This window comes from Symphalangus syndactylus, chromosome 19, assembly GCF_028878055.3.
Source record: "Symphalangus syndactylus isolate Jambi chromosome 19, NHGRI_mSymSyn1-v2.1_pri, whole genome shotgun sequence".
NCBI lineage: Eukaryota > Metazoa > Chordata > Mammalia > Primates > Hylobatidae > Symphalangus > Symphalangus syndactylus.
In genome coordinates, this window is record NC_072434.2 from 10332743 (window position 1) to 10359739 (window position 26997).

Below are 26997 nucleotides of genomic sequence, written 5' to 3' on the forward strand. Positions count from 1 at the left end.
ACAGCCAAGGTGAGTGTGCGGGAGATGGATGGTATCAAATAAATAAATACGAATAAGTGCAAAATTACACCAATCGTAAATGCCACAAGCCAGAAGTACTTGGTGCTAGAAAGAGCCTGCAATGGTGGGGTGGAGGGGAGGGGAAGTCCTAGATGGGGGTCAGGGATTGTGATTGTGAAGCTGAGAGGTTAAAGAAGAGCTAATTAGCTGCAGAGGATGGCAGAAAGAAGAGCATTCCAGGCAGAGGATGACAAAGTGGCAGTGTGACTGGAGCCCAGAGGGTGAGGCGAGAGTTCTGGGAAGCGGGGCTGGAGAGCCAGGGTCCCCGAGGCGGTGCCCTTGGAGAAGACTAGGGTTGCGGGCGTGAAGAAAAAAGCAGGCAGCCCTCTTGTAGTACCAGATGTAGCCAGCAGAGGACAGTGCTGCATAGTAATCTGCAGAGATGGGCAGGAAGGAGGAGGCAGGTGGTGAGCCAGGCTTTCCTGGTGGTTGTGGTATAACCCCAAGGACCACTCGCTTCACGGTGTGTGCAGACTCAGGAAGTCTGGACAATAACAACCTAGGAGGCACACTTAGGGAGCTGGCAGAACGAGGGGAGGCAAAAAAGAGAGGGTCTTCTCAGAGTAACTCAAACCCACTGCCCAGCCTTGTGTACATGTAATGCTAGTACCCATAAGACAATTCCGGGATGGTGGTGTGGCTAAGGGATGAGAAACCTGGGCAAGGGAGAGATGGCTTCCTTAAGGGGCAACTTGGAAAACCTATTTGGGTCTAGGAGAAGCAATTCAAAAAAGAATCAGAGCATTCTTCGGAGATGGTGAAGGTAAGATTGGCTCTTTCACTGATCCAGCTCTTGCGATTCCAGAGCATTTTTCCATCCATCCTCTCATTTGCTCCTCATGACTTGAAATTTCTTGTTCTGTGATCTTGGATAAGTGTCCCTGTCCCTTCATTTGTAAAATGAGAAAAACAATTTGTGGACAAGGTGGCAAATCACCAGGTAGCCACCTGGTCCATGGTAGATTCTCAGTATATGCTGGATCTCCACTTCCTCCCTCTTTAAGGTAGAAAGTGCAGAGATAATAATTAGTAATTTGTTGATAAGGAAACTGTAACCCATGAAGGGAAGTAATTTGCCCAACATTACACATCAAGTTAGTCTCAGAGGTGGGACCAGAAAGCAGCTCTCCTGGGTCCTAATTCCCCCTCCTCCCCTGACCTGCACCAGGGGCCGCCTGGGGCTGATGTCTACTCCAGAGGTGCCTTAGTGGCTTGGTCCTCCTCCTGTCCACAGACTCTTTACCATCAGACGCTGGAGGCCCTGCAGACACTGCTCAAAGCCCTCTTTATCGAGGACCCCACTGCTGCTGGGCTGAAGAGCATCTTGGAGGTGCGGAGATAGGAGGGGCAAGGAAGGGAGGGGAGGAAGGGTGGAAGGGAAGAGAGAAATTGGCACAGGAGCGGTGGAGGCCAGACCCAGGAGTGATTTGGCTTCAGGATGTCATCTTGTGCGAGTGTTCTGCCTCCGTGTCTGTCTCACAGGCCCTGTCCCAGACTCCTGCCTCTCCCCACTCTCTCCCCATCCCCCCACTCTCTAAATGGCTGCCCATGGTTATAGCTGCCACCATATCTGTGCTCTTCCCATGCTTGTCCCTGCATCTCTCTTCTGTCTTCATGACTCTTTACCTTTCATCTCTCTCCTCACTGACTTCCTTCTTCCCTATAGTCTGTCAGTCCTACTCTGAACTCCATCTCTGCCTAAACCCCAAGAAGAGGAGAAGGGCTGTGGTGACCTTTATGCCCTCTCTGGAAGCTTCCTGCTGATGGGCGAAGGCTGGCCTGTCCACCCAGCAGCAGGGGCTGGCATCTAACCTGTAGTTCTGAGTCTTGCTTTTGATCCCACAGGCCCTGGGGCCTTGGATGAACTCTGGGAAGGCCCAGGAGCGAGCACGGGCTGTGAACAGCAATGTCTCTATGTTGAACCACATGCTTCTAACTCTGCCTTCATTTGTGAGTGGCCCCTGAGGGGTGGACTCTCTTAGGGAAAATCTTCCCACTTCTGAAGGAGCCTGTGCCTCTGTTCAGGGATTCCCAGGTGGCTCTTGCCATCTTCAGAGGACTGTGTTATCTGGGCCAGACTATCCACCTGTGTTCACCATTTAATGTATAGCATTATTGAACCTATAACACTCAATCCCTAAGATTGCAATCCAAACAGATGCCCTTGGGGTTCCCGGCGCTGGGGCTTCTGCTGGGGAGACTCATCCTTCGCATTGGGGATCCTGATGAGGAGATTGGCCGTGAGGCTCTGGATGGCATCATCATCCTCTACACTATGCTGGAGCTCCAAAAACGTAAGTCCTATTGGAGTGCTTCTAAAGGAAGTCTTCTGAGTTGTTGCTCAGTCTGGATTCAATAATCAGCTGGAGCCTTAGCATTGAGATACTGGTGGGAGATGGGGGAAACCAGCACAGGGTCAGATGGGGACTGTGGAAACTGGTGTGAAGCCCAAGACCCCAGAGAACCAGGGGACAAAGGCTACAAACAAAACTATTTTGATTTAAGCAATCTTGCTTTTTCTCATCCTTCCAAGCTTAGTTTGTGACTGTCATTTTCATGTTCCCTTAATACTATGTATACCTAAGGATAATTCCCCTAATACCTTGTTTTCCTGTCTGTTTTCCCCACTAGAGACTATAATCCTATGAGGGAAGGGCAGGGCTGTATCTTGGTCACCCCTGTATTCCAAAGAGCCATCTCTGGGCTTGGCACATGGTGGGTGCTTAGTGAATATCTATTGAATGAATGAACAAAGAACAGCTTCTGTCTTAGAATCCAGAGCAGCTAAAGCTTGTAGTTGGGAGAACTTTCCTTGATTCAGCTTCAGGGAGCACTTCGTGATGTGGTATGGGCTGACACAGGTATCCGGGAGGCATTGTACCTAGAGGTGCACAGTATCAGCTGTCACTTGCCTCCGGAGTTCCTTTCTCCATCATCCTAGCTCCTCTGCCCTAAACCCCTAAACCAGGGGACCTTGGCATGTGGTTTAAACTCTCCTGGCTCTGGGGGTAGAGTGACCTGTACATAAGAGCTGGTTCTATCCCTGCTTAGTGGTGTGACCTCAGGCAAGCACTTTGTGTAGGCCTAGATTTCCTCTTCTGTGAAAATGGTGTACTCAGATTCATAATTCATGCTTTTTTTTTTTTTTTTTTGACAGAGTCTGGCTCTGTTGCCCAGGCTGGAGTGCAGTGTCACAATCTTGGCTCACTGCAATCTCTGCCACCTGGGTTCAAATGATTCTTCTGCCTCAGCCTCCCCAGTAGCTGGGATTACAGGCACACATCACCACACCTAGCTAATTTTCATATTTTTAGTAGAGACGGGATTTCACCATGTTGGCCAGGCTGGTCTCGAACTCCTGACCTCAAGTGACCCGTCTGCCTCGTGCTGGGATTATAGGCAGGAGCCACCACGCCTAGCCTAAATTCATGCTTTTTGAAAGATTAAGTGAGATATTTTGTAAGAGCATATGTAAAGGTACTAGCTCAGTGCCACACATTATAGGCACTTGTCATATAGTTCGCTTTTTCCTATCCCTTCAGGCTTTTGGGATTTATCTGGTATCCTCACTCTTCTTGATCTCTAGCATTTGGGACAAAGATTTGGTCCCTGGGAGATTTACCCTGTTGACCAGGAGCCACTCACATCTCTGGAGGATGGGTGAAGGTGGTATAAGCCATGTTAATAACCAGCTTTAGGGGTAGGAATAGGAGCCTCTGTGAGCCTATTCTGGCTCGGGAGGCTGCCTTTTTTTTTTTTTCTTTTTTTTGAGACAGAGTCTTGCTCTGTTGCCCAGGCTAAAGTGCGGTGGCACGATCTCAGCTCACTGCAGCCTCAATCTTTCAGGCTCAAGCAATCCTCCCACCTCAGCCTCCTGAGTAACTGGGACTACAGGAGCACCCTACCATGCCTGGCTAAATTTTTTTTGTATTTTTGGTAGAGATGGGGTTTCGCCATCTCTACCAAAAATACAAAAAAATACTGGAGTTTCAAGACCAGGCTGGTCTCGAACTTCTGGGCTCAAGTGATCCACTCACCTCGACCTCCCAAAGTGCTGGGATTACAGGCGTGCACCACCGCACCCCCCCGAGGCAGCTCATTTAAAAAAGAAAGAAAAATGAGTAGGAATTATAGACCCAGTTAGGGTTGCCAGATTTAGCAAATAAAAAATACAGGATACCCAGTAAAATTTGAATTTCAGGTAAACGATGGATAATTTTTAGTATATTTGAGATGTACTTTCACTAAAAGTGATTTGTTTATCTGAAATTCAAATTTAACTGGTTATCCTGTATTTTATTTGGCAACCCTAGGCCAAACTTATACTCTTAGATTTTATTTATTTTTTTCTTTTTTTAGCAGGCAAGAACCATACTCTTAGATTTATTTATTTTTTGAGATAGAGTCTTGCTCTGTCATCCAGGCTGGAGTGCAGTGGCTCAATCCTGGCTCATTGCAGCCTCAACCTTCTGGGCTCAGGTGATCCTCCCACCTCAGCCTCCGGAGTAGCTGGGACTACAGGCATGTGCCACCATGCCTAGCTTATTTATTTATTATTATTATTTTTGAGATGGAGTCTAGCTCTGTTGCCCAGGCTGGAGTGCAGTGGCACGATCTTGGCTCACTGCAACCTCCGCCTCCCAGGTTCAAGCGATTCTCCTGCCTCAGCCTCCTGAGTAGCTGGGACTACAGATGGCTAATTTTTGTGTTTTTTAATAGAGTCGGAGTTTTGCCATTTTGGCTAGGCTGGTCTCGAACTCCTGATCTCAAGCGATCTGCCTGCCTTGGCCTCCCAAAGTGCTGGGATTACAGGTGTGAGCCACTGTGCCTGGCCCAGCTAATTTAATTTTTCTTTTCTTTTTTTTTTTTTTTTTCTGGAGTCTTGCTTTGTCGCCCAGGCTGGAGTGCAGTGGTGTGATCTCAGCTCACTGCAAACTCCACCTCCCGGGTTCAAGAGATTCTCCTGCCTCAGCCTCCTGAGTAGCTGGGATTACAGACATGCACTACCGTGCCTGGCTAATTTTTATATTTTTAATAGAGATGGGGTTTCATCATGTTGGTCAGGCTGGTCTCAAACTCCTGACTTCATGATCCGTCCCCCTCGGCCTCCTAAAGTGTTAGGATTACAGGCATGAGCCACTGTGCCCAGCCGCTAATTTATTTTTTGTAGAGACAGAGTTTCTCCATGTTGCCCAGGCTGATCTGAAACTCCTGGGCGCAAGTGAACCATCTGCCTCGGCCTCCAAAGTGCTGGGATTACAGGCCGGGTGTGGTGGCCCACGCCTGTAATTCCAGCACTTTGGGAGGCCAAGGCGGGTGGATCAGCTGAGGTCAGGAGTTCAAGACCAGCCTGGCCAACAAGGTGACACCCTGTCTCTACTAAAAATACAAAAATAAGCCAGGTGTGGTGGCGCATGCCTGTGGTCCCTATTACTTGAGAGGCTGAGGCAGGAGAATCACTTGAACCCGGGAGGCGGAGGTTGCAGTGAGCCAAGATCACACCACTGCACTCCAGCCTGGGTGACAGAGTGAGGCTGTGTCTCAAAACAAACAAACAAAACAAAACAAAAACAAAAACAAACAAAAAACCCGAAGTGAGGAGACTACAGGCGTGAGCCACTGCACACGGCCACTCTCAAGATTTAATCTCAATGAGTGAAGTGGTCTGTCCAGGCCCCCTGACTATGGGAAGCAGCACAGCTAGGATTTGAACCTAAGTCGGCCTGACTGCAGGTATCAAGCTCCTCTCCTTTACAAACAGCACACACACTTGGTCCATGTGATCACTCTGCCTTGGTGGCCCTTTCTTGTGCCCAAGTCCTGTATTCCTTGAAGAGATCCAGGTAGGACCCAAGGTGGGCTGCAATAAGGGCTCAGGAAGTGCACCTGAAATGTGCTCCCTTCAACTGAAAATATGAAGCCACTATGTGCCGGGTACTATTCTAGGACATGGGGACACAGGAGTGGGGAAAAAAGATTAAATAATCCTCCTTTGGTGAGAGTACCTTCTTGTTGTCGGGAGATAGATAGTGAACAAAATAAACAAGTAACACATATAGCAAGTCAGATGATGACAAAAACTAAAGAAAAGTAGATAAGGATTGGTACTAGCAGGGGTAGGGGATTGCAATTTAAAAGAGGTATTGCCACACATCCACCAGAATGGCATAAATGAAACAGACAGACAATGACATGTGCTGCCAAGATGTGGAGCATGAGAACTCTCGTGCACTGTTAGTAGGGGTACTGTTGATTTCCCATCATAGAAAACTGTTTGGCAATATCTCCTGTAGCTGAACCTATGCTTAGACTATGACCCAGCAATCCATTCCTAGGTATACAACTAACAACTGTGTAGATATACTCACCAAAAGACACACTAGAATGTTCTTAGCAGCACGATGCTTACTAGCTGGCAATAACCCAAATGCCTATCAAAAATAGAACTGATAACTAACATAGTCTTTCATACTGTGGGAAATTATACAGCACTGAGAATTAATGAAAGAACTAATGCTGGTGCAACTGTGTGGATGAATCTCAACCATATAATGTTTAGTGGAAGGAGACAGACATCAAGGATAACATGTGTCCATATATCTAAAGTTCAAAAGCAAAGACATCTCTCTAAGGGTTGAGAAATTAGAATAGTATTTAGCCAGGGTCAGGGAAAGGGCTATTGATGGAAAGGGGTGCACAAGAGGGGCTTCTGGGGTGCTGCTCAGGTTCTGCTTCTTGACTTGAGGGCCGGCTACAATGGTTTGTTCACTATGTGAAAACGTATCAAGCTGGTTCCTTATGATGTAGGGACTTCCTACATGTATGTTTAACAAAAATAGGGAGATCTGGCCTCACTGAGAAGGTTCTCTTCTTGCAGGAGCCAGAGATAAGGAAGAGACGAACAAGAAGGAGCTATATGAGAACAACAAGCATTTCCTGGGGCCCTACAACCCTGTGAGCCCGTGCCAGAACATCCTGCGGGTGATCGCGGTGACTGCCTTGTGCCCATCCAGGAGCGGAGGGTGGGGGGTGAGGAGGGGCAGTGCCACCTGGCCCCAAAGCCTTCTTCCCTTCCAGCTTTCCAGGCTTTGCGGGATGCCTTCCCAGCCACCCATGCCTGTCCTGAGTGCCCTCCTCCTCCAGTCTGTGCCACAGTGCATGGACTTCCTTCTCCCTTACGCATGTCACCCTGTGCTGAGTGCAGGGACATGTTGCTCCTACTTTTGCAGCTCCTCCCCTAAAGGTTCAACACTTATCTGTTAACTGAATATTCCTGGCCCTCCCTGCTGACTTCTGCATGTGGGCGTCAGGCAGTGTTTGTGCCTCTGTGCACAAAGCTCGAAGCTCAAAGCTCTGGTTACCCATCAGTGTCATGATCTCAGCACCTTTGTTTCAGGAATTTGGAGACTTCCTGGGGCCCCAGCAGATAAAGGACCTGCTGCTGGCAGCCCTGGAAGGGCTGAAAGGCAGCTCAGAGGCTCCAGGGAAGGACTCCAGGGAGGTGATGCAGCTGGCTTCGGAGGTCATGCTCAGCTTGGTGCTGGAGTGGTACCGCCACAGGGCGCCGGAGGTGGTAAGGCCTCCTGAGGGCAGGGACTGAGCTGTCACTGGGGCTCGGGAGCACCCCCATGGCCTGCTCATCACTGGCTGGCCTGACAGTGGGCAGGGTGGGGGATACCAGAACCCCCTAAACCACGGGGCAGGGAAGGGGTGCTGGTGGCTGAGTTCTAGGTGCTCCCACATTGAAGGTTTTCTCTTACCACCCCTGAAGGAGCTCAACTGACTTGGTGGTGGGTAGAGGTGGGTTTGGCGGTGGAAGGGGGTATAGGGAGCATAGTAAAGAGAAACTGGCTCACTCCCAGGGAGGGGCAGACACTCCGCTTGCCTCTTCCTCTCTCTCTCCTTTGGGCCTTCTCCCCTGTTCTCTAGCCTGTCACACCCTTCCCTCTCCTCCCACCTTCCTGCTGCCCCCATGCCTCTCTTGGCTTCTCCACTGGGTTGTCCCCTCTGCTTATGGCTGCCCGGCTGTGCCTCAGATCCCAGAAATCATGCAGGGCATCTACACGCAGCTGAGCCACATCCAGGAGCCTCGGGCCCGCCAGGTGGCCCTGCTGCCCGTCTCCCTCCTGGCCAGCTCCTTCATGACCGAGGTTGTGGTGGCCCTGCTCATGTGCCCCCTCCCGCTGAACAGGTACCAAGTGAAGGGGTTCCCAGCCACTGCATCTTACAGGGTTCAAGCAGCCCCCACCCCAGGTTGGGTACCCCCTTCTGCCCAGATAAGCCCCTCACCCTCCCAGATGGCCCCCCTTTTGTTATCTGGGGTGTTTATGACAACCATTAAGCACTTCCCGAGCGCTGCTGCTGTCAGCGCCGAGCATTACAGTAGTCTCTCATTCTCACAACAATCCCATTCTGCAGATGAGGAAACCGAGGCTTACGGAAGTTTCTAGCCCTAGGTACTCACTGAGCAAGCAATAGAATGGAGGACTTAAACTCAGGTCTAACTAACTCTGGGTAAGCCCAGAGCTCTTTAACAATGCCATTGAAAGGAGGTCTGAGTGTCCGTCCTGACTCTGCCTCCAGCTGCTCTGTGGTTCTTGGGTAGCCCATTTGTCCTCTCTTTCCCCCTTAGGCAAAAGAAGGAAATGATCCCTGCAATCCCACCCCAGGTGACAGAGTAATGCAGTCATGACAGAGTAATGCAGCCAGCGGTGCTGAGTGCCTGCTCAGGCCTGGGCCCGTGCGGAAGGGTGCTCCATGCTCACTGTCTTCAGGGAGCTCACGATCTGATGGGCAGAGGGGACTGTGGTCAGATGGTGAGCTCGTGGGCAGGAGAGGTCAGTCTGGCCTCAGCCTCCCAGCCCAGGAAATGCTCCCATGCCTTCTTTGAATGAGTAAAACAAGGCAGTGAGTGATCCACACCTTGGGGTGGTTGTTTGAGAGCCAAAGAACTGTGCAGAGCTGTGCAAATTGGGTGTGCTCCAATAAGGACAGTTGGTGTCATTCATAGAAATCAAGAAGATCAGTCGGGATGGTGAGGACCCAGCTGGCACATCCCAGTCTCCCACTTGGAAGAATTAAACCCTTTCTGGCTGTACTCCCCACCAGGGTTTTTTTTTTCTTGGGTCCACTAAGCAGTCAGACTCACAAGACTACCGGGGGCCTCATCTGACATCCGTCACTCAGGATACAGGACAGGGCAGTGTCAGGAGCTCCTCTTTGCGGGGGTCCTTGCAGCAGCCCCCACAGCAGGCCAGGCAGAGGCACCCAGGGCACAACATTTAAGGAGATAGTCTCGGGTGCCAAGTCTGCACTTGTGTGAGCCTGAGAATGAGGCCTTCCTTAAAGTTGGCACCCTGGATGCCTCACTTTCCTTACCCTAGTCTTGGCCCTGAGTCTAGGAGCTGGTCTGTTGGGTCTCCCAGGTGAAAGTTCAGGTGTGATGAAAGGAGACCTATAGGGTGGATATAGGAGCTGCCCTGGCTTAAATGGCACAGGCCTCACAGAGACCAGTATCTTTTACATCTTGGCTTTGCTTCCAGGGTCCCCACAGGGACAAACCAAGTTACAAGGGTCACTGCATCCTGGGAAGCTCAATGCTATAGTGTCCCCATCAGTTCTTTTAGTTAATTTATAGTTCCTCCCAGTCCAGATGCAATTTACTCGTGGAGTCATTATTACCATAAGTAATGTTGCCTAGCAACATAGTTGACATACTGTATCAGGTTTCCAGGGGAACAGAGCTAGAAAGTGAATGGAGGGTTGAAACCCTCTTGCAGAAGGGGAAAGGTTTCTGTTAACCCTTTAGCACACTGGCCTGCCAGTGCTTTCAACACCCCATGATAGGAGTTTGGTTGGGTGCAGGTGCTTTTCCTTGCCTGGTATACTGCCTTTTAAGGGATGGGAGCAGAGGCTCCCTGATATTATGTGACAAGGGCAGGGTCCTAGCCCCAGGCTGCTCAACTGCCTCCATTCTTGCTCCTTGGTTAGAGGAATGAGCACAGGCCTTGAAGACATCAGACCTGGCCGCATCGTGACTCTGCAGTTCATTAGCTGTGTAATCTTGGACTGGTAATTTCACCTCTCCGAGCCTCAATTCCTCATTTGTAAAATGGGAATAACAACACTCACCTTAGGGTTATTGTGAGAATCCAGTGATCTTGAGTGTCTTGAATTCTTGTTCATGCCTGTATTCCCCAAGATTTGCCTAGGGCCTGGTGTACAGTAAATGCTCAGCTAATATCTGCCAAAGTAATACATTGCATGTAAAACGTAAAACATTTGGCATGATACCTGGGAAATAGGGTTTCTTTCTTTCTTTCTTTCTTTTTTTTTCTTTTTTTGAAGATGGAGTTTCACTCTTGTCTCCCAGGCTGGAGTGCACTGGCGCGATCTCGGTTCACTGCAACCTCTGCCTCCCGGGTTCAAGTGATTCTCCTGCCTCAGCCTCCCGAGTAGCTGTGATTACAGGCATGCACCACCATGCCCAGCTAATTTTTTTTTTTTTTTTTTTGATACAGGGTCTCACTCTGTCGCCCAGGCTGGAGTGCAGTGGCGTGATCTCGGCTCACTGCAAGCTCTGCCTCCCGGGTTCACGCCATTCTCCTGCCTCAGCCTCCCGAGTAGCTGGGACTACAGGCACCCGCCACCACGCCCGGCTAATTTTTTGTATTTTTAGTAGAGGCGGGGTTTCACCATGTTAGCCAGGATGGTCTTGATCTCCTGACCTCGTGATCCGCCTGCCTTGGCCTCCCAAAGTGCTGGGATTACAGGCGTGAGCCACCGCACCCAGCGATTTTTTTTGTATTATTAGTAGAGACGGGGTTTCACCATGTTGGCCAGGCTGGTCTCGAACTCCTGACCTTGGGTGATCCACCTACTTTGGTCCCCCAAAGTGCTGGGATTACAGGTGTGAGCCACTGTGCCCAGCAAAGAAGTAGGGTTTCTCATCCTTCTAGCCCCTGACTCTTTGGGAGTGTTTTCTGGACTATTCCTTGCAGGTGTGCCCCTGGATGCCATTTCACTGGCATCTTACCTTCCCCCTCCCGAAGCCATTTGGAGGCTGGGTGAGCCCCACTGCCTTGGCCACCGCTAACTGCCCCCATCCCTGACCTCTCAGCAATGGAGCAGAGATGTGGAGGCAGCTGATGCTGTGCAAGCCCAGCTGTGATGTCCGAGACCTCCTGGATCTGCTCCTGGGCAGCCTGAAGGAGAAGCCCGTCACCAAGGAGGGCCGGGCTTCCATCGTGCCCCTGGCGGTGAGCGCCCAGTCGGCCAGCCCCTATTGCTGCCTGTCCTCCCCTTCCTCTCTCCTTCCCTCCTGCTGAGCTAAGCACACCTGGCCTTGAGTACCACACTCTGCCAGTAGCTAGTTGTGTGGTCTTGGGCAGGTCTCTGGCTCTGACTCGTGTTTGTGGTTCACTGGACAATAATAGTAGTGTTATCTATGGTGACAGCAGCAGCCTGGGATATGGGAAAAAGAGTGACTTGGAGTCACAGGCAGTCTAAATCCTGGTTCTGGCTGGGCATGGTGGCACATGCCTGTAATCCCAGCACTTTGGGAGACGGAGGCAGAGGATCACTTGAGGCTAGGAGTTTGAGGCCAGCCTGTGCACTATAGCAAGACCTCTTCTCTAATTTTTTTAAAAAAATCCTACGTTACCATTTTGTGGCCTAGGTAAGTCACTTCCACCTCTGTGAGGCTCAGTTTCTACATATGTGAATAGAAATAATATCTTTCTCATATGGCGGCTGTGAAGATTATATGAGATAACACATTCATTCATTTAGGTGACAGAAAATGTTTAAGCCCTTTTTGCTGCCACACTCCAAGCTTGACCCTGGGAACACAGAGGGAAAGGCAGCTCTGACTCAAGAAGCTGGCTGGGTTGAAGAGACAGATTTCTCTCTGCCTCTATCCCCACCCTGGTCCATACCCCTGTTCACCTTCCTGATTCTGCTCCTGCCCCTCCAATCTGTACTGCAGCCAGAAAGTCTTTGAGAAATGCACATCTCCTCTTCTCAGCCCCGTTGATGGTTTTTCATTGCCCCTGAGAGTGACACAGTGCTCCTACCTGTGGCGAAGGCCCTGCATCCCTGGCCGACCTCCCCACGCTCCATGGTCCTCTTGCTTGCTTTGCTCCAGCCTCATGAGTCTTTGTCAGAACTTCATCCGGCCACGCTATCTTGTCACAGGGCCTTTGCACATGCTGTTTCCTCTACCTAGAATGCTCTCCACCGAGCTAACTTCTACTCATCCTTCGGCTGTCAACTCCAGTATCACTTCCTTAGGGAAGCCCTCCCCGATCTCCCTGACCTGGTCAAATCTGCAGATAGTATATTTTGCTTCACATACTTTGTATGAAAAGAGTTTATACCAGTTGTCATTTGACAACACCGCAGGGGATCCTTTGGTTAATCTGTGAGATGCATGAAGACAGTGCTGTCCTGCTGCGCTCACCACGACATCCCCAACGTCTTGCATACACCTGCCGCATAGTAAGCACTCGAAAATGTTTTTGTTGGGCTGATTTATTTATTCAGCACCTCCTATACTATGTGCCAAGCACACTTAGAGGTTCTGGGGATTCAGCAGCAAGACATTCTGGTGAAGGGAAGTAAATAAAGATATAGTAGATGAAGGAGAGGGTAGTAGTATCCCATTACAGAGGAGGATGCTCCTGCTTAGAGACATTCCATGTCTCCCCCAAGGTCACCTAGCTAGCAATGGTGGTGCCAGGACTCAAACCCAGCAGATCTTCTGCTTCCAAATCCCACGCTTCACTCCCATATCTCTCTGCCTTTGTCCTCCAGCACTGAGTTCTGCACATAAGGCACCAGCACTCCTTCCCTTGCGATATGGGCATTCACCCTCTTCTACAACTGGTGTATGTTAGCGTATTCTCTAGTCACTCATTTGTGCTTCCTGTCCAGCAAGCATAGTTTAAGCATGGATACAGCCTGAACTCATTCTTATCTTATGGCACTGATAAATCATTTGAGCAAGATAGAGCCGAAAGCAGAGCCCTATGGCACATCACTAGAGACTTTCCCTTACACCACAGACTGTGTTCTTTGGATGTAATCATTAGCTTTGGGCTGCTGAAAAAGTGCAAAGGCTTTGAGTCCAAGAGGCTTGTCTTAGCCCTGCCACTGCCTCACTATATAACCATGGTCAATCACTTCCCCTCTCTAGCCTTGGTGCTCGTGTCTGTAAAACGGGCTATAATAACTCCCGCATTGTCTATCTGACCTGTTGAGAAAGGGGAGGTAGTGTATGTGGAAGAACTTCTTAAGCTGTAAAGTGCAAATTAACTGCCATTTATTGTTCTCATCCAGCCCATGTTAGGTCACTTTTCTCCAAGGAAACGTGTCAGGGGTTCTTTCACTTTGCAGTTAAATACTTTCCTCTTGGCCCAGATGCATGGAGTCTTTTTTCCTTTTTTTTTTTTTTTTTTTGAGACTGAGTCTTGCTCTATCACCCAGGTTGTTGGAGTGCAGTGGTACGATCTTGGTTCACCACAACCCCTCCACCTCCCAGTTTCCAGCGATTCTCATGCCTCAGCCTCCTGAGCAGCTGGGACTACAGGCACCCGCCACCACACCTGGCTAATTTTTGTATTTTTAGTAGAGATGGGGCTTCCCCATGTTGGACAGGCTGGTCTCAAACTCCTAACCTCAAGTGATTTGCCCGCCTTGACCTCCCAAAGTGCTGGGATTACAGGCATGAGCCACTGTGCCTGGCCTGCATGGAATCCTAACGGCACAGCTCAAACCATTTATGTATAAAGCATGCTTACCTTCTCCCTCTCATTCAGGCTCTAACACTCCTGTGGGGCTGGCCGGATGATGATTAGTGACTCCACTTTTCAGAGATCTGAGGCCCAGAGTCACCAGGGAGTGGTAGAGCCAGAATGAGCCATGAGTCTTGTGACACCAGCCCATCATCCACTCCCCACCCACTAGTATTGCCCTCCTGCCAGTTAGAGAGGACTTGGTGGGCCAAGTATGAGGGTGGGCCCAGGCCAGGTCCAGAGCTGGACTGGCAGGTGGAGAAGTTGCCCCAGGTCACCAGCCCTTGGGGGCAGAGCTGGCACTTGAGCCAGGCTCTTGCTCAAAGCTGGTGTTGTTTTTCTTGGCTGCTGGCCTCATGGGGATGGGAGTGAGGACAGCCTAGTTTTTTTTTTTTTTTTTGAGACAGAGTCTCGCTCTGTCGCCCAGGCTGGAGTGCAGTGGCACAATCTCGGCTCACTGCAAGCTCTGCCTCCTGGGTTCACGCCATTCTCCTGCCTCAGCCTCTCCGAGTAGCTGGGACTACAGGCGCCCGCCACCACGCCCGGCTAATTTTTTTTTGTATTTTTAGTAGAGACGGGGTTTCACCATGGTCTCGATCTCCTGACCTCATGATCCACCCGCCTCGGCCTCCCAAAGTGCTGGGATTATAAGCGTGAGCCACCGCGCCCGGCCAAGACAGCCTAGTTTAATGGCCCGGGGTGAAGAGGCCAGCCTGGTGCCCCTTACATTCTGTGTGCCTGTGTTATGAATGAGGAAGAGGCACAGCACGCTATAGTTGGTATCAGAAAACCTGGGTTCAAGTTCCAGCTCTGCCCCCAAGGGGCTGGTGGCCTTGAACTAGCAGCTTCACCCCTCTGAGTCTGTCTCCTCACCTGCAAAATGAGATCAAGGCTCTTTACCTCTCAGGAGGTAGAAGGGATTCTTCCACCATGATTCTTCCAAGGTTGCATAAACATCAAAGCCCTGGACCAAAACTAAGGGGTGGACTGTTGTCCTGGCTCTGGGACAGGGCCTCTAGCCAGAGAGCCAGAGGTCTGGGGCTGTGGGGTGGGGAATCCGAGCTTCCCCAGGCTGGGCCAGAGGACAGCAAAGACCCAGATTCCACCTCCCAGAGAGGCAGTCCAGGGCCCAGCCAGGAGTGCTGGAAAGATGGGCCACGACGTCCCAGCTGCCTCCCCTCTGCCCCGTAGGCAGCCAGCGGCCTGTGCGAGCTCCTGTCCGTCAACAGCTGCATGGGCCGCGTGAGGCGCATCTACCCCCAGCTGCTCCTGGCCCTGCTCATTCAGGTCCATTACCACATCGGCCTCAACCTGCCTGGCTGCGTGGCTCCTCCCAAGGACACCAAGAAGGGCGCACAGCCCTCTCTCTTCGTACCTGTGCGGTATGCTCTGCCGTCTCTCTTGACCCTGCTGTCCCTGGCGGTGGGAAGGGCCATCCAGCCAGTCTCCAAAGGTCTCCAGGGCAATCAATCAATAGAAATTAGCTTTGGGACTAGAAGAGAAAACAGAAGCACAATTTTATTAGAGCCAATAATTCATTCAACAACTGTTTTTGAGCACCTGCTTTGTGCATTACACACTGTGTTTAGTCTAGATCACAGGGAAGAATCAGCCCTCCCCAAGGAGTTCACGCTTTACTTTTTCTTCCTTCCTCCCTAGAGGTATTATTTGTATTAAGTTTGTATCCAAGGCCCAAATACTTTATTTTTAATTATTAATTGGAGTAGATAATATAGGCACATGGGTAAAATACTCAAAAGACATTAAAAGGAAGCTTCCTTCCCTGTCCTTACCCCAGTTATGTTCCCGAAGACAACGAAGTTCTCCATGCCCTCCCAGAGGAGGATTATGCAGGGATAAACACGTTTGCTCATATTCTGTATTTTTACACCAATGGCAGCACCTCACACTGCTACACATTTTTTGCCTTCATTACATACTATATCTTAGAGACCATTGTATTGTAGAGCTGTCTCCTTATTTATTTATTTATTTATTTATTTATTTATTTATTTGAGATGGAGTCTCGCTCTGTCGCCCAGGCTGGAGTGCAGTGGCGTAATCTTGGCTCACTGCAACCTCCGTCTCCTGGGTTCAAACAATTCTCCTACCTCAGCCTCCCGAGTAGCTGGGATTACCAGCGTCTGCCACCATGCCCAGCTAATTGTTTGCATTTTTAGTAGAGATGGGGTTTCACCACGTTGGCCAGGCTGGTCTTGAACTCCTGACCTCAGGCGATCCACCCGCCTCAGCCTCCCAAAGTGTTGGGATTATAGGCGTGAGCCACTGCACCCGGCCGAGCTGTCTCTTTATTTTCAACACTGCATAGTATCTCTATGTATAGGATCCCAGTGCACCGTAATTTACTTAACCAGGCTTCTCTGGATTTCAGTGCTTTCCAGCCTTTGGCAGTTACAAGGCTGCAATGAGTTTGTTTGTTTATATGTCTTTATGTGTACATGCGATTTTATACATAGGACAATTCCTGAAAGTAGAATGGGCACATCAAAGGGCTTCTGCATTACATGTTAAGGTGATAGAAAAAGCTCCTGACCATTGCATGACAAAGGACAAAATGGAGTGACTCCTAAAACATCCAGTTTGCCAAATTGCCTCCCACAGAGGGCACTGCCACCAGCAGTGTATGAGTATCTATTTCCCTACACCCGTGCCAACACAATGTGTTATAAAACATTTTTATCTTTGCCAATATTAGAGTTAAAAAATTGGAATTTTGCTGTAGTTTTAGTATGCATTTCTCTTATGAATGACATTGAGTTTGCTTGCTTGCTTGCTTTCTCTTTCTTTCTTTCTTTCTTTCTTTCTTTCTTTCTTTCTTTCTTTCTTTCTTTCTTTCTTTCTTCTTTCTTTTTTTTTTTTTGAGACAGGGTCTCACTCTGTTGCCCAGGCTGGAGTGCAGTGGTGCAAACATGGCTCACTGCAGCCTTGACCTCCCAGGCTCAAGCAATCCTCTCGCTTGAGCCTGACTTCATCACTTGAAGTCAGGAGTTCAAGACCAGCCTGGCCAATATGGTGAAACCCCGTCTCTACTAAAAGTACAAAAATTAGCCAGGTGCGGTGGTGGGTGCCTATAATCCCAGGTGCTCAGGAGGCTGAGGCAGGAGAATCGCCTGAACCTGGGAGGCAGAGGTTACAGTGAGCCAAGATTGCGCCACTGTACTCCAGCCTGGGCGTCACAGCGAGACTCTGTCTCAAAAAAAAAAAATTTTTTTTTTTTTGTAGAGATGGAGGTCTTGCCATGTTGCCCAGGCTGGTCTCGAACTCCTAGGCTCAAGTGATCCTCCAACCTTGACCTCCCAAAGTGCTAGGATTATAGGTGTAAGCCACCATGTCCAGGCCAGAAATCTTTTTTATGTAGCCAAGATTATCAGTTTTTTCTTCTGTGACTCCTATTGTTATGATAGGAGTGTGCATAACACTTTCTGTGTTATGCACAGAAAGGTTCATTTAGAGAGGCAGAGGGCAAACAGTTGTGTAGTGGGCTTGAGTCTGAAGGTCTTGGATTCAAATCGTGGCTTCATCACCTAGAATGTTGTATTTTGGGTAAATGAATTTTACCTCTTGGCAGCTGGTTTCCTTGCCTATGAAATGGATAAATGATTCCTGCCCCATAGGTGTGATGTGAGGACCAGATAGGGTCGCATCCCAGCAAGACACCATTTGCCCGCAGTGCGGCCAGTTCCCATTCCCCTCCTGCTCATGCTCGTAGGTGCTGCCCTGAGAGCATCGCCCAGAAGGCTGATGGGCTCTGGGGAAAACACAAAGGAAAAAAAGGAGGCTCTGGAGGGGGCGGAGGAACACATATGGGAAAAAATTCTTGACCTTGGAGTGATGAAAGGTATGATCTGCCAACGCAGAGGGAATGGCTCAGCTGAGGACGTCAAGGAGAAGCTGGAGGAGTGCCCGAGTATCCACCTCACCTCAGCGTCTCAGAAGCAGCCTGAGAGGCAGAAAAAGCAGAGGCAGGCATGTGCCAGGCTGAAGGGGCGCCAGAAAAGCCATGAGATGTTGCGGTCTAAATGGTGGCTCCCAAAAGACATGTCTGCCCAGAACCTATGATGGTGACCTTATTTGGAAAAGGATCTTTGCAGACATAATTAAGGATCTCAAGATGAGGTCCTCCTGGATTAACCATGTGGGCACTGAATCCAATGCCAAGTGGCCTTATAAGGAGAAGAAAGGCCCAGACACAGGGGAGAAGGCTGATGAAGACAGAGAGTGAGTGATGTGGTCACAAGCCAAGGAGTGCTGGAAGCCACCAGAAGCCAGAATAGGCGAGGAAGGATTCTCCTCGGGCTCTCCAGAGGGCTGCGGCCTTGCTGACACCTTGATTTTGGATATCTGGCCTCTAGAACTGCGAAAAAATATGTTTCTGTTGTTTTGAGCCACCCAGGTTGTGGTGATTTGTACAGGAAATGAATCCTCTGGGGTATGGCACCAGAGCAAATTGTCGGTGCTCCAGACTGCAGTGATGAGGTGGAATAGCTCCACGGGGCGTCAGCGCACAAGGGTGGTCACATCCTCCCGAGAGGAGAGGCAGGCTCTGGTAATGGGTGCAACAACTACCCCTGCAAACAGCTTGGGTTTTTGGGAGGAGGAGGGAGTGGCCTGAGAGCTTGTCCTGTGAAGCCCAGTTTCTGTGCCTTCCATGAAGGTGAAACTTTCAGCAGCCCTGGGCTTTAAAGCAGCTCCAGCTGGGTGCAGTGGCCCACGCCTGTATCCCCAGCACTCTGGGAGGCTGAGGCAGGAGAATCGCTTGAGGCCAGGAGTTTGAGACCAGCCTAGGCAACATGGCGAAACCCCATCACTCCAAAAAAATAAAAAATTAGTCAGGTGTGTGGTCCCAGCTACTTGGAAGAATAAGGCAGGAGGGTCGCGTGAGTCCAAGAGATCAAGGCTGCAGTGAACCATGTTCTTGCCACTGCACTCTAGCCTGGGTGACAGAGCTAGACCCTATCTCAAAAAAAGAAAGCAACTCCATGTCAGATCAATCGTTGGCTCTGGTGTCCCAGTACAGAGACAGAGAATAAATATTTCAAGGCATCCCTTGCTCCACTTTGCAAAGAAAGCCTTTTAGAAGGGTGAAACTTGCAGACTGAGTGTTTGGGGACACAAGAGCCACCCCACCACCCACAGCACAGCCCTCCTCCCAAGAGTTTCAAGTCTATTTTTTCATGAAGCAGCACGGGCTCTGTTTGGGCTGTTGCAGGCAGGTATAACTTTAGGAGTGGGGTGAGAAGGGAGGGAAGTGAGGCCTGGGACCACCCTGGGGTCAGGGTGGGAGGGAGGGGGAAGGGAAACCCAGGATCACTTTTGTGAAAATATGAAGACTCATTGAGGGAGTGAGGTGAAATGACAGAGAGGATCAACTATGAATGATGCGGTTCTGAGTTCAGAAGTTCAGAAGTTTTTTGTTTTTTTTTTTTTCTTTTTTTTTTTTTTTAGACAGAGTCTCGCTCTGTCACCCAGGCTAGAGTGCAGTGGCGCTATCTCGGCTCACTGCAAACTCCGCCTCCTGGGTTCACGCCATTCTCCTGCCTCAGCCTCCAAGTAGTTGGGACTACAGGCACCCGCCACCACGCCCGGCTAATTTTTTGTATTTTTAGTAGAGGCAGGGTTTCACTGTGTTAGCCAGGATGGTCTTCATCTCCTGACCTCTCCTGACCTCGTGATCCACCTGCCTTGGCCACCCAAAGTGCTGGGATTACAGGCGTGAGCCACCGCACCCGGCGAATTCGGAAGTTTTGGCCTAAATACGTATTCATCATGCAACACAAATGAGGGCTGGGAGGACTGGCCAGGCCGTGGCTATCCAGAACCTGTAATTCAGGCCATTCCCTTTTGAGCTCTGGAGTTCAATCTGTGCCCAAGCCAGTTTGTAAGAAGGTGTCCAAAACGATGACCCTGGAGATAGGGACACACAGGGAGGGGAGGGTGGTCCAGTCACCGGAGGAGCTTATGCAGGAGGCTCATTCTGTCTTAGGTAAAGGTGCTAGTGCCCGAACTTGAAGAGAACAACCTTTCTTCTCCAAACAAAAACCTGTACATCTCACCTTAGCCATTCAGCCAGTACTTGCAAAGGGAAGAGAATGGTGATGGGAGAATTGGACAACAGTCTGAGCCTGCCTGTCTTTCTCCCTCCCTTTTGTTTGTAACTCTGAATGCTAGAGGCATTGCCAGTAGGGGACTGTCATTGATAGCACACATTTCAAAGAATAAGCACAGAGGTTGAATGATTCCAAAATTCTGGCCTCAGGAAAAGCTTTTATTTTCACACTGGATCATTACAAAAGCAAAAACATGAAAATGAAGGGCAAATTTCTGAGGATTACCTAATTACTTAAGTCCTTTCTTTTGAATCATGAGAGCCACCAGCTCTCAGTATCAGCTGAGGTATGTCCACAAAGTGCACCATAAACTCTTTCAGCAAATGTTTAGGTTTCTGGAAAACTTTGTTTAAACGTAAGCTCTATTCTATACAGTGTCAGTTTTTATTTTAATAAAAGTGTATATAGGCTGGGAGCAGGGGCTCACGCCTCTAATCCCAGCACTTTGGGAGGCTGAGGCAGGCAGATCACCTGAGATCAGGAGTTCAACATGGGGAACTGGCCAACATGGGGAAACCCCATCTGTACTAAAAATACAAAAATTAGCCAGGTGTGGTGGCGCATGCCTGTAATCCCAGCTACGCAGGAGGCTGAGGCACAAGAATCGCTTTAACTCAGGAGGCTGAGATTGCAGTGAGCCGAGATCGCACCATTGCACTCCAGCCTGGCGACAAAAAAAAAAAAAAAAAGTGTGTGTGTGTGTGTGTGTGTGTGTGTATGTATCTAGAAACCTCTGTCTAATCTCTCTCTCTCTCTCTCTCTTCCCGCCCCATGTATGAACACACAGTGCAGTGCCAGGCATAGAGTAGGATGTCAGCACCCTCCCAGGGCTTCTTAGGCTCACTCTGGAGCTTGACAAGCACTGGCCGGAGCCCCAGTCTGGTCAGTTGGTGGGTCATAAAAGCTCCCCAAGGACTGCTGCTGGGTATCCAGTTTGAGAATCACTCCTTAAGTGTCCCGAGTTGGAGAAGGACTCGGCCCAGATAGGAGACTGTGAGTGAGCAGAGAGGCTGCTTGCCCAGCCCATGGCTGATGAGGAGTGGAGGGTGAGAGAGAGGCTGGTCCCAGAGGTAAAAGCACAACCTTCGTAGGGAGGTGGACTTTGCTTCTGTTTCCTCTCTTGTTCTAAAAGCTAATGACCATTTGTAAAAAGCCACCCTTTGTGGATATGCTGAATACCCCTACCTAAAATGGTGAAGAGAAGTTTGTCGGGCCAGATGGCAGGAGAGGCCAGGGTGGAGGGAGGCTTGGGCTGCTAGGGCAGGTAAGCATGAGGTCTCAATTGCCTTGTCTTGGCAGCTGGGTGGTGAGAGTGGTGAAAACCCTGCTACTGAGGATGGGCTGCTCTTGTGAGACCACCTTTCTGGAGGACCAGGGTGGCTGGGAGCTCATGGAGAAGGCGGAGAGCCACCACCGCGGAGTGGCCCTGCTGGCAAGGTGAGTCCCAGGACCACCTTGGAGTTGGGGTGGGAGGGAGAAAGAGGGGGACCTCAGGATCTTCAGACGGACTTGGGTTTGCATCTCTCTCTGGGCAAGACCCTTTGCTCAGTCTGTCACCTCTTCTCTACAACTGGGAGAGCGCTGTCTTCCTTGGCAGGTAGACAATACAAATGTTAAAGATGGCACTCACTCTTCAGAGGTTCCTGGCAATTGTGGAGCACTTAGAGTATCCACAAAGCACCTTTCCTTAGTGCATTATGAATTTAGTTCCCACGCCAATACAGAAACGGTGGTATAACCAAGTTGTTGAGGTGTGGCCTTGGAGATGGCCTGACTGCATCTGAACCCCAGCTTACCACTTGCCACCTGTGTGACCTGGGACAAGTTACTTCCCTCTGAGCCTCCACTCTCCTTCAATAGCATGGAAATAATAGACCCACCTCTGAGGGTTGGGGTGAGGATTAATTAAAGTACTTTGAACAGGCCAGGCATGGTGGCTCATGCCTGTAATCCCAGAGCTTTGGGTGTTTGAGGCGGGTGGATCATCTGAGGTTAGGAGTTCAAGAACAGCTTGAACCTGTCTTTTAGACACAGTTATCAACAATGTGCTTCTGATATTTTGTGTATGTTCTTTTGTTCTTTCCCATTTGAATGTGTCGTACATGATGGTACATGTTGCCCAGGCTGATGGTAAGTGTCAGTTAGGTCTGCGGAGGCAACATAGTGAAACCCCATTTCTACCGAAAATACAAAAATTAGCTGGGTGTGGTGGCATGTGCCTGTAGTCCCAGCTACTCGGGAGGCTGAGGCATGAGAATTGCTTGAACCCAGGAGGTGGAGGTTGCCATGAGCTGAGATGGCACCACGCACTCCAGCCTGAAAAAAGTACTTTGAATAGCCCCTGGCATATGGTAAGAGCTCCATGCAGGCTAATTTTTGCTATAGTTATAGTCACTGGTGGGGCAGGGGTGATTAATATATATTTTGCACAGGAACGTGCCAAGTCTGGAGAGGAATTGTCATGTGCCCAAAGTCACACAGGCAGGAAGTGGCAGAGCTGGGAAGTGACCTGCTGACCCAGACCAAAGCTCTTCCCCAGGCCATGCACAGCTTCCCATGGGGTCAAGAGGGAGCACCTTGATTCCAATGCTGTGACTCCTGCAGGAGAGCCTGCATCTTAGACCTGCACCCTGAGTGCCCCGGGTGGTGCTTTCCCCAGGGTCTCAGGATACAGTCACATTTGTTCAGCACTTACTATGCTCTAGGCACCATGCAGAGAGCTGTCACATGCATGATCCCATTTAATCCTCACCATGACTGATGAAATAGCACTTTTATTTATTTATTTATTTTGAGACAGAGTCTTGCTCTATCGCCCAGGCTGGAGTGCAGTGGTGCGATCTTTGCTCATTGCAACCTCTGCCTCCTGGGTTCAAGTGATTCTCCTGCCTCAGCCTCCAGAGTAGCTGAGATTACAGGCATGCACCACCACGCCTGGCTAATTTTTGTATTTTTGGTAGAGACGGGGTTTCACTGTGTTGGCCAGGCTGGTCTCAAACTCCTGAAATCAGGTGATCTGCCCGCCTTGGCCTCCCAAAGTGTTGGGATTACAGGCGTGAGCCACATCCCTCGGTGAGATAGCACTCTTATTATCCCAGCATTAGACATGAGGAAATGGAAGCCCAGAGAAATTAAGCATCTTTCTCCAAGTCACACAGCTAATGCTGGGGCCAGGATTTGAACCCAGCTGTCCCATTCCGGACTCCACACATGATTGCCAGACTGCACTGGATTCACTGACGGTGGAGCATAATGCAGTGCTTCTCAGACTTGAGTGTGCAACGGAATCAACTGCCGGACCTGTTAAAACACTGGTTGCTGTGCCCCCTGCCCTAAGAGTTCCTGCTTAGTAGATCTGGGATGGTGCATTTCTTTTTTGAGATGGAGTCTCACTCTGTTGCCCAGGCTGGAGTGCAGTGGCACAATGTCAGTTCACTGCAACCTCTGCCTCCTGGGTTTAAGTGATTCTTCTGCCTCAGCCTCCCAAGTAGCTAGGATTTCAGGCATGTGCCACCACACCCAGCGAATTTTTTTTTTTGTATTTTTAGTAGAGACGGAGTTTACCATGTTGACCAGGCTGGTCTCGAACTCCTGACCTCAAATGATCTGCCCATCTCAGCCTCCCAAAGTGGTCAGGCCTGAGCCACCACACCTGGCCTGGGATGGTTCACTTCTAACAAGCTCCCAGCTGATGCTGATACTCTGGTTGAGTGGAGATGGTGCTTAGAGGACCACTGGCTTAGTAGAATGAACGAGGCAGCTGGAATGCAAGCCCTCGGTTGGGGCTCCAGCTCTGCCATTTTCTAGCTCTGTGACCGTGGGCAGTTCACACCTAGAGCCTCTGTTTCCTCATCTATGAAATGGGGATAATAACAGTAACCTGCTTCGAAGGATCAGATGGAGTAACAATGTGAAAGCATGTGCCTGCCGCCTGGCGCTTGGTGAGTGGGCCCTCACATCCTCTCCTTCCTCTCTCTGCTGCCTGATGTGGTCCTGTGCAGCTGAGGGTCTTCAGCCTGGCTCTCTTACTGATTTGTGCTGTGCCCTCAGGCAAGTCTCTTTCCCCTCTGGACTTCAGTTTCTTCATCTGTAAAATGAAGCAGTGAAACCAGATGACCTCTGAGATCCCACCCAGGTGGAAAATCCTGGGAACGCAGGAATCCAGGTGATCCTGGCTTACCCAGGATTTCCAGTGTCACAAGCAAACCCCAGAAATCCCCCTGGGGCTGGAGACCTGAGGGGACTGCTCCCCCTTCCCACCCCCAGGGCCATGGTGCAGTACTCCTGCCAGGAGCTGTGCCGCATCCTCTACCTGCTCATCCCGCTCCTGGAGCGAGGCGACGAGAAGCACAAGATCACGGCCACCGCCTTCTTCGTGGAGGTACCAATGGGGGCAGCGGGCACACAGCGGGAGCTCCTCCCGGGCCTGGGTTCACATCACTGGTCATTTCTCCTATGTAAACTGTACTTTATAGTTTACAAAGCCTTCCCATGGGAGTGACTTCTCTTGACTATGATCTTGTTGGTCTCCCTCCCTCCTCTCCCCGTCTCTCCACCCTTTACCCCATTCCACTCTTAACCAGACTCCCCTAGTGCCCAGGGAACCACCAACCTTTGCTGGGCACCTCTGTGTGTCAGGCACCAGACATAAATGTGAATTTGACTCTACCTTGCCCTCAAGGAATTTTTGGTGTGGCAGAGGACACAGACGACACCCCCTTTATAACATTTGGGTGATGCCAGTGAGTGACTTGGGCTACGGTGGGGCCATCCAGGCTGTGGTGGGGAAACAAGTGACTTGAAGGAGGGAGGCATCAGGGAGGGAGGGCTTCCTGGAGGAGGTGACAACTAAGCCGAGTGTGTGTTCGGGAGGTGCTGGGGAGAGGTGAGTCAAGAGAAGTTGGTAGGGACAGACCCAGAAGAGAGAGACTTGCTAATAATAACAGCTAATATTTATTGAGCACTTACTATCTTCCAAGCATGTTCTAAGAGCTTGACACACATTGATTCATTTGGTCTCATACTAATCTTATGACTCAGATACTATTCCATGCCCCATTTTAGAGAAAAAAAACCCTGAGGCATCAATTTAAGAAACTTTCCCAAGACCACACAGTTTGTAAGTGGCAGATCCAGGATTCAAATAAAGACATTTGGGCTCTAAAGCCCTCCCCTTTCCTTTTAGTTTTTAAAAAATTGTGGCAAAATATACATAACATAAAATTTGCCATTTTAACCATTTTAGGTGTACAGTTCAATGACATTAATACATTCATATTGTTATGCAACCATCACCACCATTCATCTCCAGAACTTTCGTATCTTTCACTACTGAAACTCGACACCCACTAAACACAAACTCCCCGTTCCACTCCCCCAGCCCCTAGTAACCTCTATTCTACTCTCTATCTCTATGAACTTGCCTATTCTAGGTATCTTATGTAAGTGGAATCATACGATATTTGTCCTTTTGTGCCTGGCTGTTTCCCTAAACATAATGTCTTCAAGATTTATCTATGTTGTTGCATGCATCAGAATTTCCTTACTGTTTTTTTTTTTTTTTTTTTTTGAGATGGAGTCTTGCTCTGTTGCCCAGGTTGGAGTGCAGTGGTGTGATTTTGGCTCACTGCAAATTCCGCCTCCCAGATTCAAGCAATTCTTCTGTCTCAGCCTCCCGAGTAGCTGGGATTACAGGCAAGCACCACCACATCCAGCTAATTTTTGTATTTTTAGTAGAGATGGGGTTTCCCCATGTTGGCCAGGCTGGCCTCGAACTCCTGACCTCAAATGATCCTCCCGCCTTGGCCTCCCAAAGTGCTGGGATTACAGGTGTAAGCCACTGCGTCTGGCCAAAATTTCCTTACTTTTGAAGACTGAATAATATTTCATTGCATGTACATACCACATTTTGTTTATCCATTTGTCTGTTGACTGACATTGTAAAACCCACTCTTTTTACCACCACGCTTGCCTAGTTCTTGTGACCTGATGGTTGTCATGAGGCAGGTCTGGGCTATCACTAGGATCTGTATAGTGAGGCTCAGAGGCAGGAGGCTCATTGGCTGCTTGGATAGTGTGAAGGTTAAGGAAGGCTTCCTGGAGGAGATGACATTTAAGCTGAACCTTAAAGTTTGCTGAATGAACAAGAGGCAGCATGGGCATCCTAAGTACTTTTGTCATCTTTTCTGCCACTGCATGTGGGCTGTGAGTTGGGAGAAGGGACCATGTCATGTTGGCATTGCACTCCCAGGTCCAACTTTAGGAGGGCCCCAAGAAGTGGGGATGGGATGGATGAAGGAGTGCCCGAATAAATACTGCAGGTACCAGCAGAATGTGTCACCTCCAGGTAGAACAAACCTGGCCTTGGGGTCGGGAGTCCTGGGTTCCAGCCCCAGCTCCATCCAGTTCTAACTCCAATTTCCCTGATCATGGTGAGGGAAAGAGAAAGGGAAACTACCATTTCTTACAGGCCTACTATGTGCCAAACACTTGTATTGACCTCTTTTAAATGTTATCTCACTAATCTGCACAGCAATCCTGCCGAGAAGAAATTGTGATACACATGCTTAGGTGAGTTAAGCGGAATTTTTTAAGGTCACAGAGCTCAGAGAGTCCAGAGAGATCAAAACAGGCCTGCCTGACACGGTCCTCTATTTTGGTCAGCCTCTTGGGAGAGGCACTTCTAAGTCTGCTAGTGGCTACCACATGGGTTCTTGCAGGAGAGGAGGGAGGTTGGATCTTGCCAGACCTTATGGGGCATTCCTGTGTCCACCATAAAGTCAGGGACTCTAGGTTTAACTTGTCCCCAACATTCCCTGGACTCCTGAGCAGCGGCCCTTCTGCCCTGCAGCAACAGTCTTCGCCCAGGTTCAGTCTTTTCCACCTCCCCAGAAGAGGTGTCTGCTCCTGGCCAGAGTCAGCCCCACCATTAAAGCCGTGGCACTTTGATGTAGCTCAGACGCCCCTTTCACCCTCGTCCCCTCCACCCCGGCTTCCTGTTGCCCTCTCCGCTGTGA

At 49.8% G+C, this 26997-nt stretch overlaps 1 protein-coding gene across 17 annotated transcripts in view; it reads left to right on the forward strand.

Moving 5' to 3' along the window:
• Positions 1-26997, forward strand: part of MROH7 (maestro heat like repeat family member 7) — a 99144-nt gene that overhangs the window by 60210 nt on the left and 11937 nt on the right. For 10 of the 17 annotated variants that reach the window (XM_063613108.1, XM_063613109.1, XM_063613096.1 and 7 more), the window contains 11 exons: positions 1229-1390; positions 1906-2010; positions 2219-2354; positions 6938-7089; positions 7457-7633; positions 8097-8251; positions 10051-10131; positions 11180-11318; positions 15045-15235; positions 21281-21418; positions 24248-24362. In XM_063613108.1, coding sequence (XP_063469178.1) covers positions 1229-1390; positions 1906-2010; positions 2219-2354; positions 6938-7089; positions 7457-7633; positions 8097-8251; positions 10051-10131; positions 11180-11318; positions 15045-15235; positions 21281-21418; positions 24248-24362 — 1551 coding nt within the window. The remainder of the gene's footprint in view (positions 1-1228; positions 1391-1905; positions 2011-2218; positions 2355-6937; positions 7090-7456; positions 7634-8096; positions 8252-10050; positions 10132-11179; positions 11319-15044; positions 15236-21280; positions 21419-24247; positions 24363-26997) is intronic. The other 7 variants (XM_063613100.1, XM_063613101.1, XM_055233646.2 and 4 more) reach the window with 7 other exon arrangements.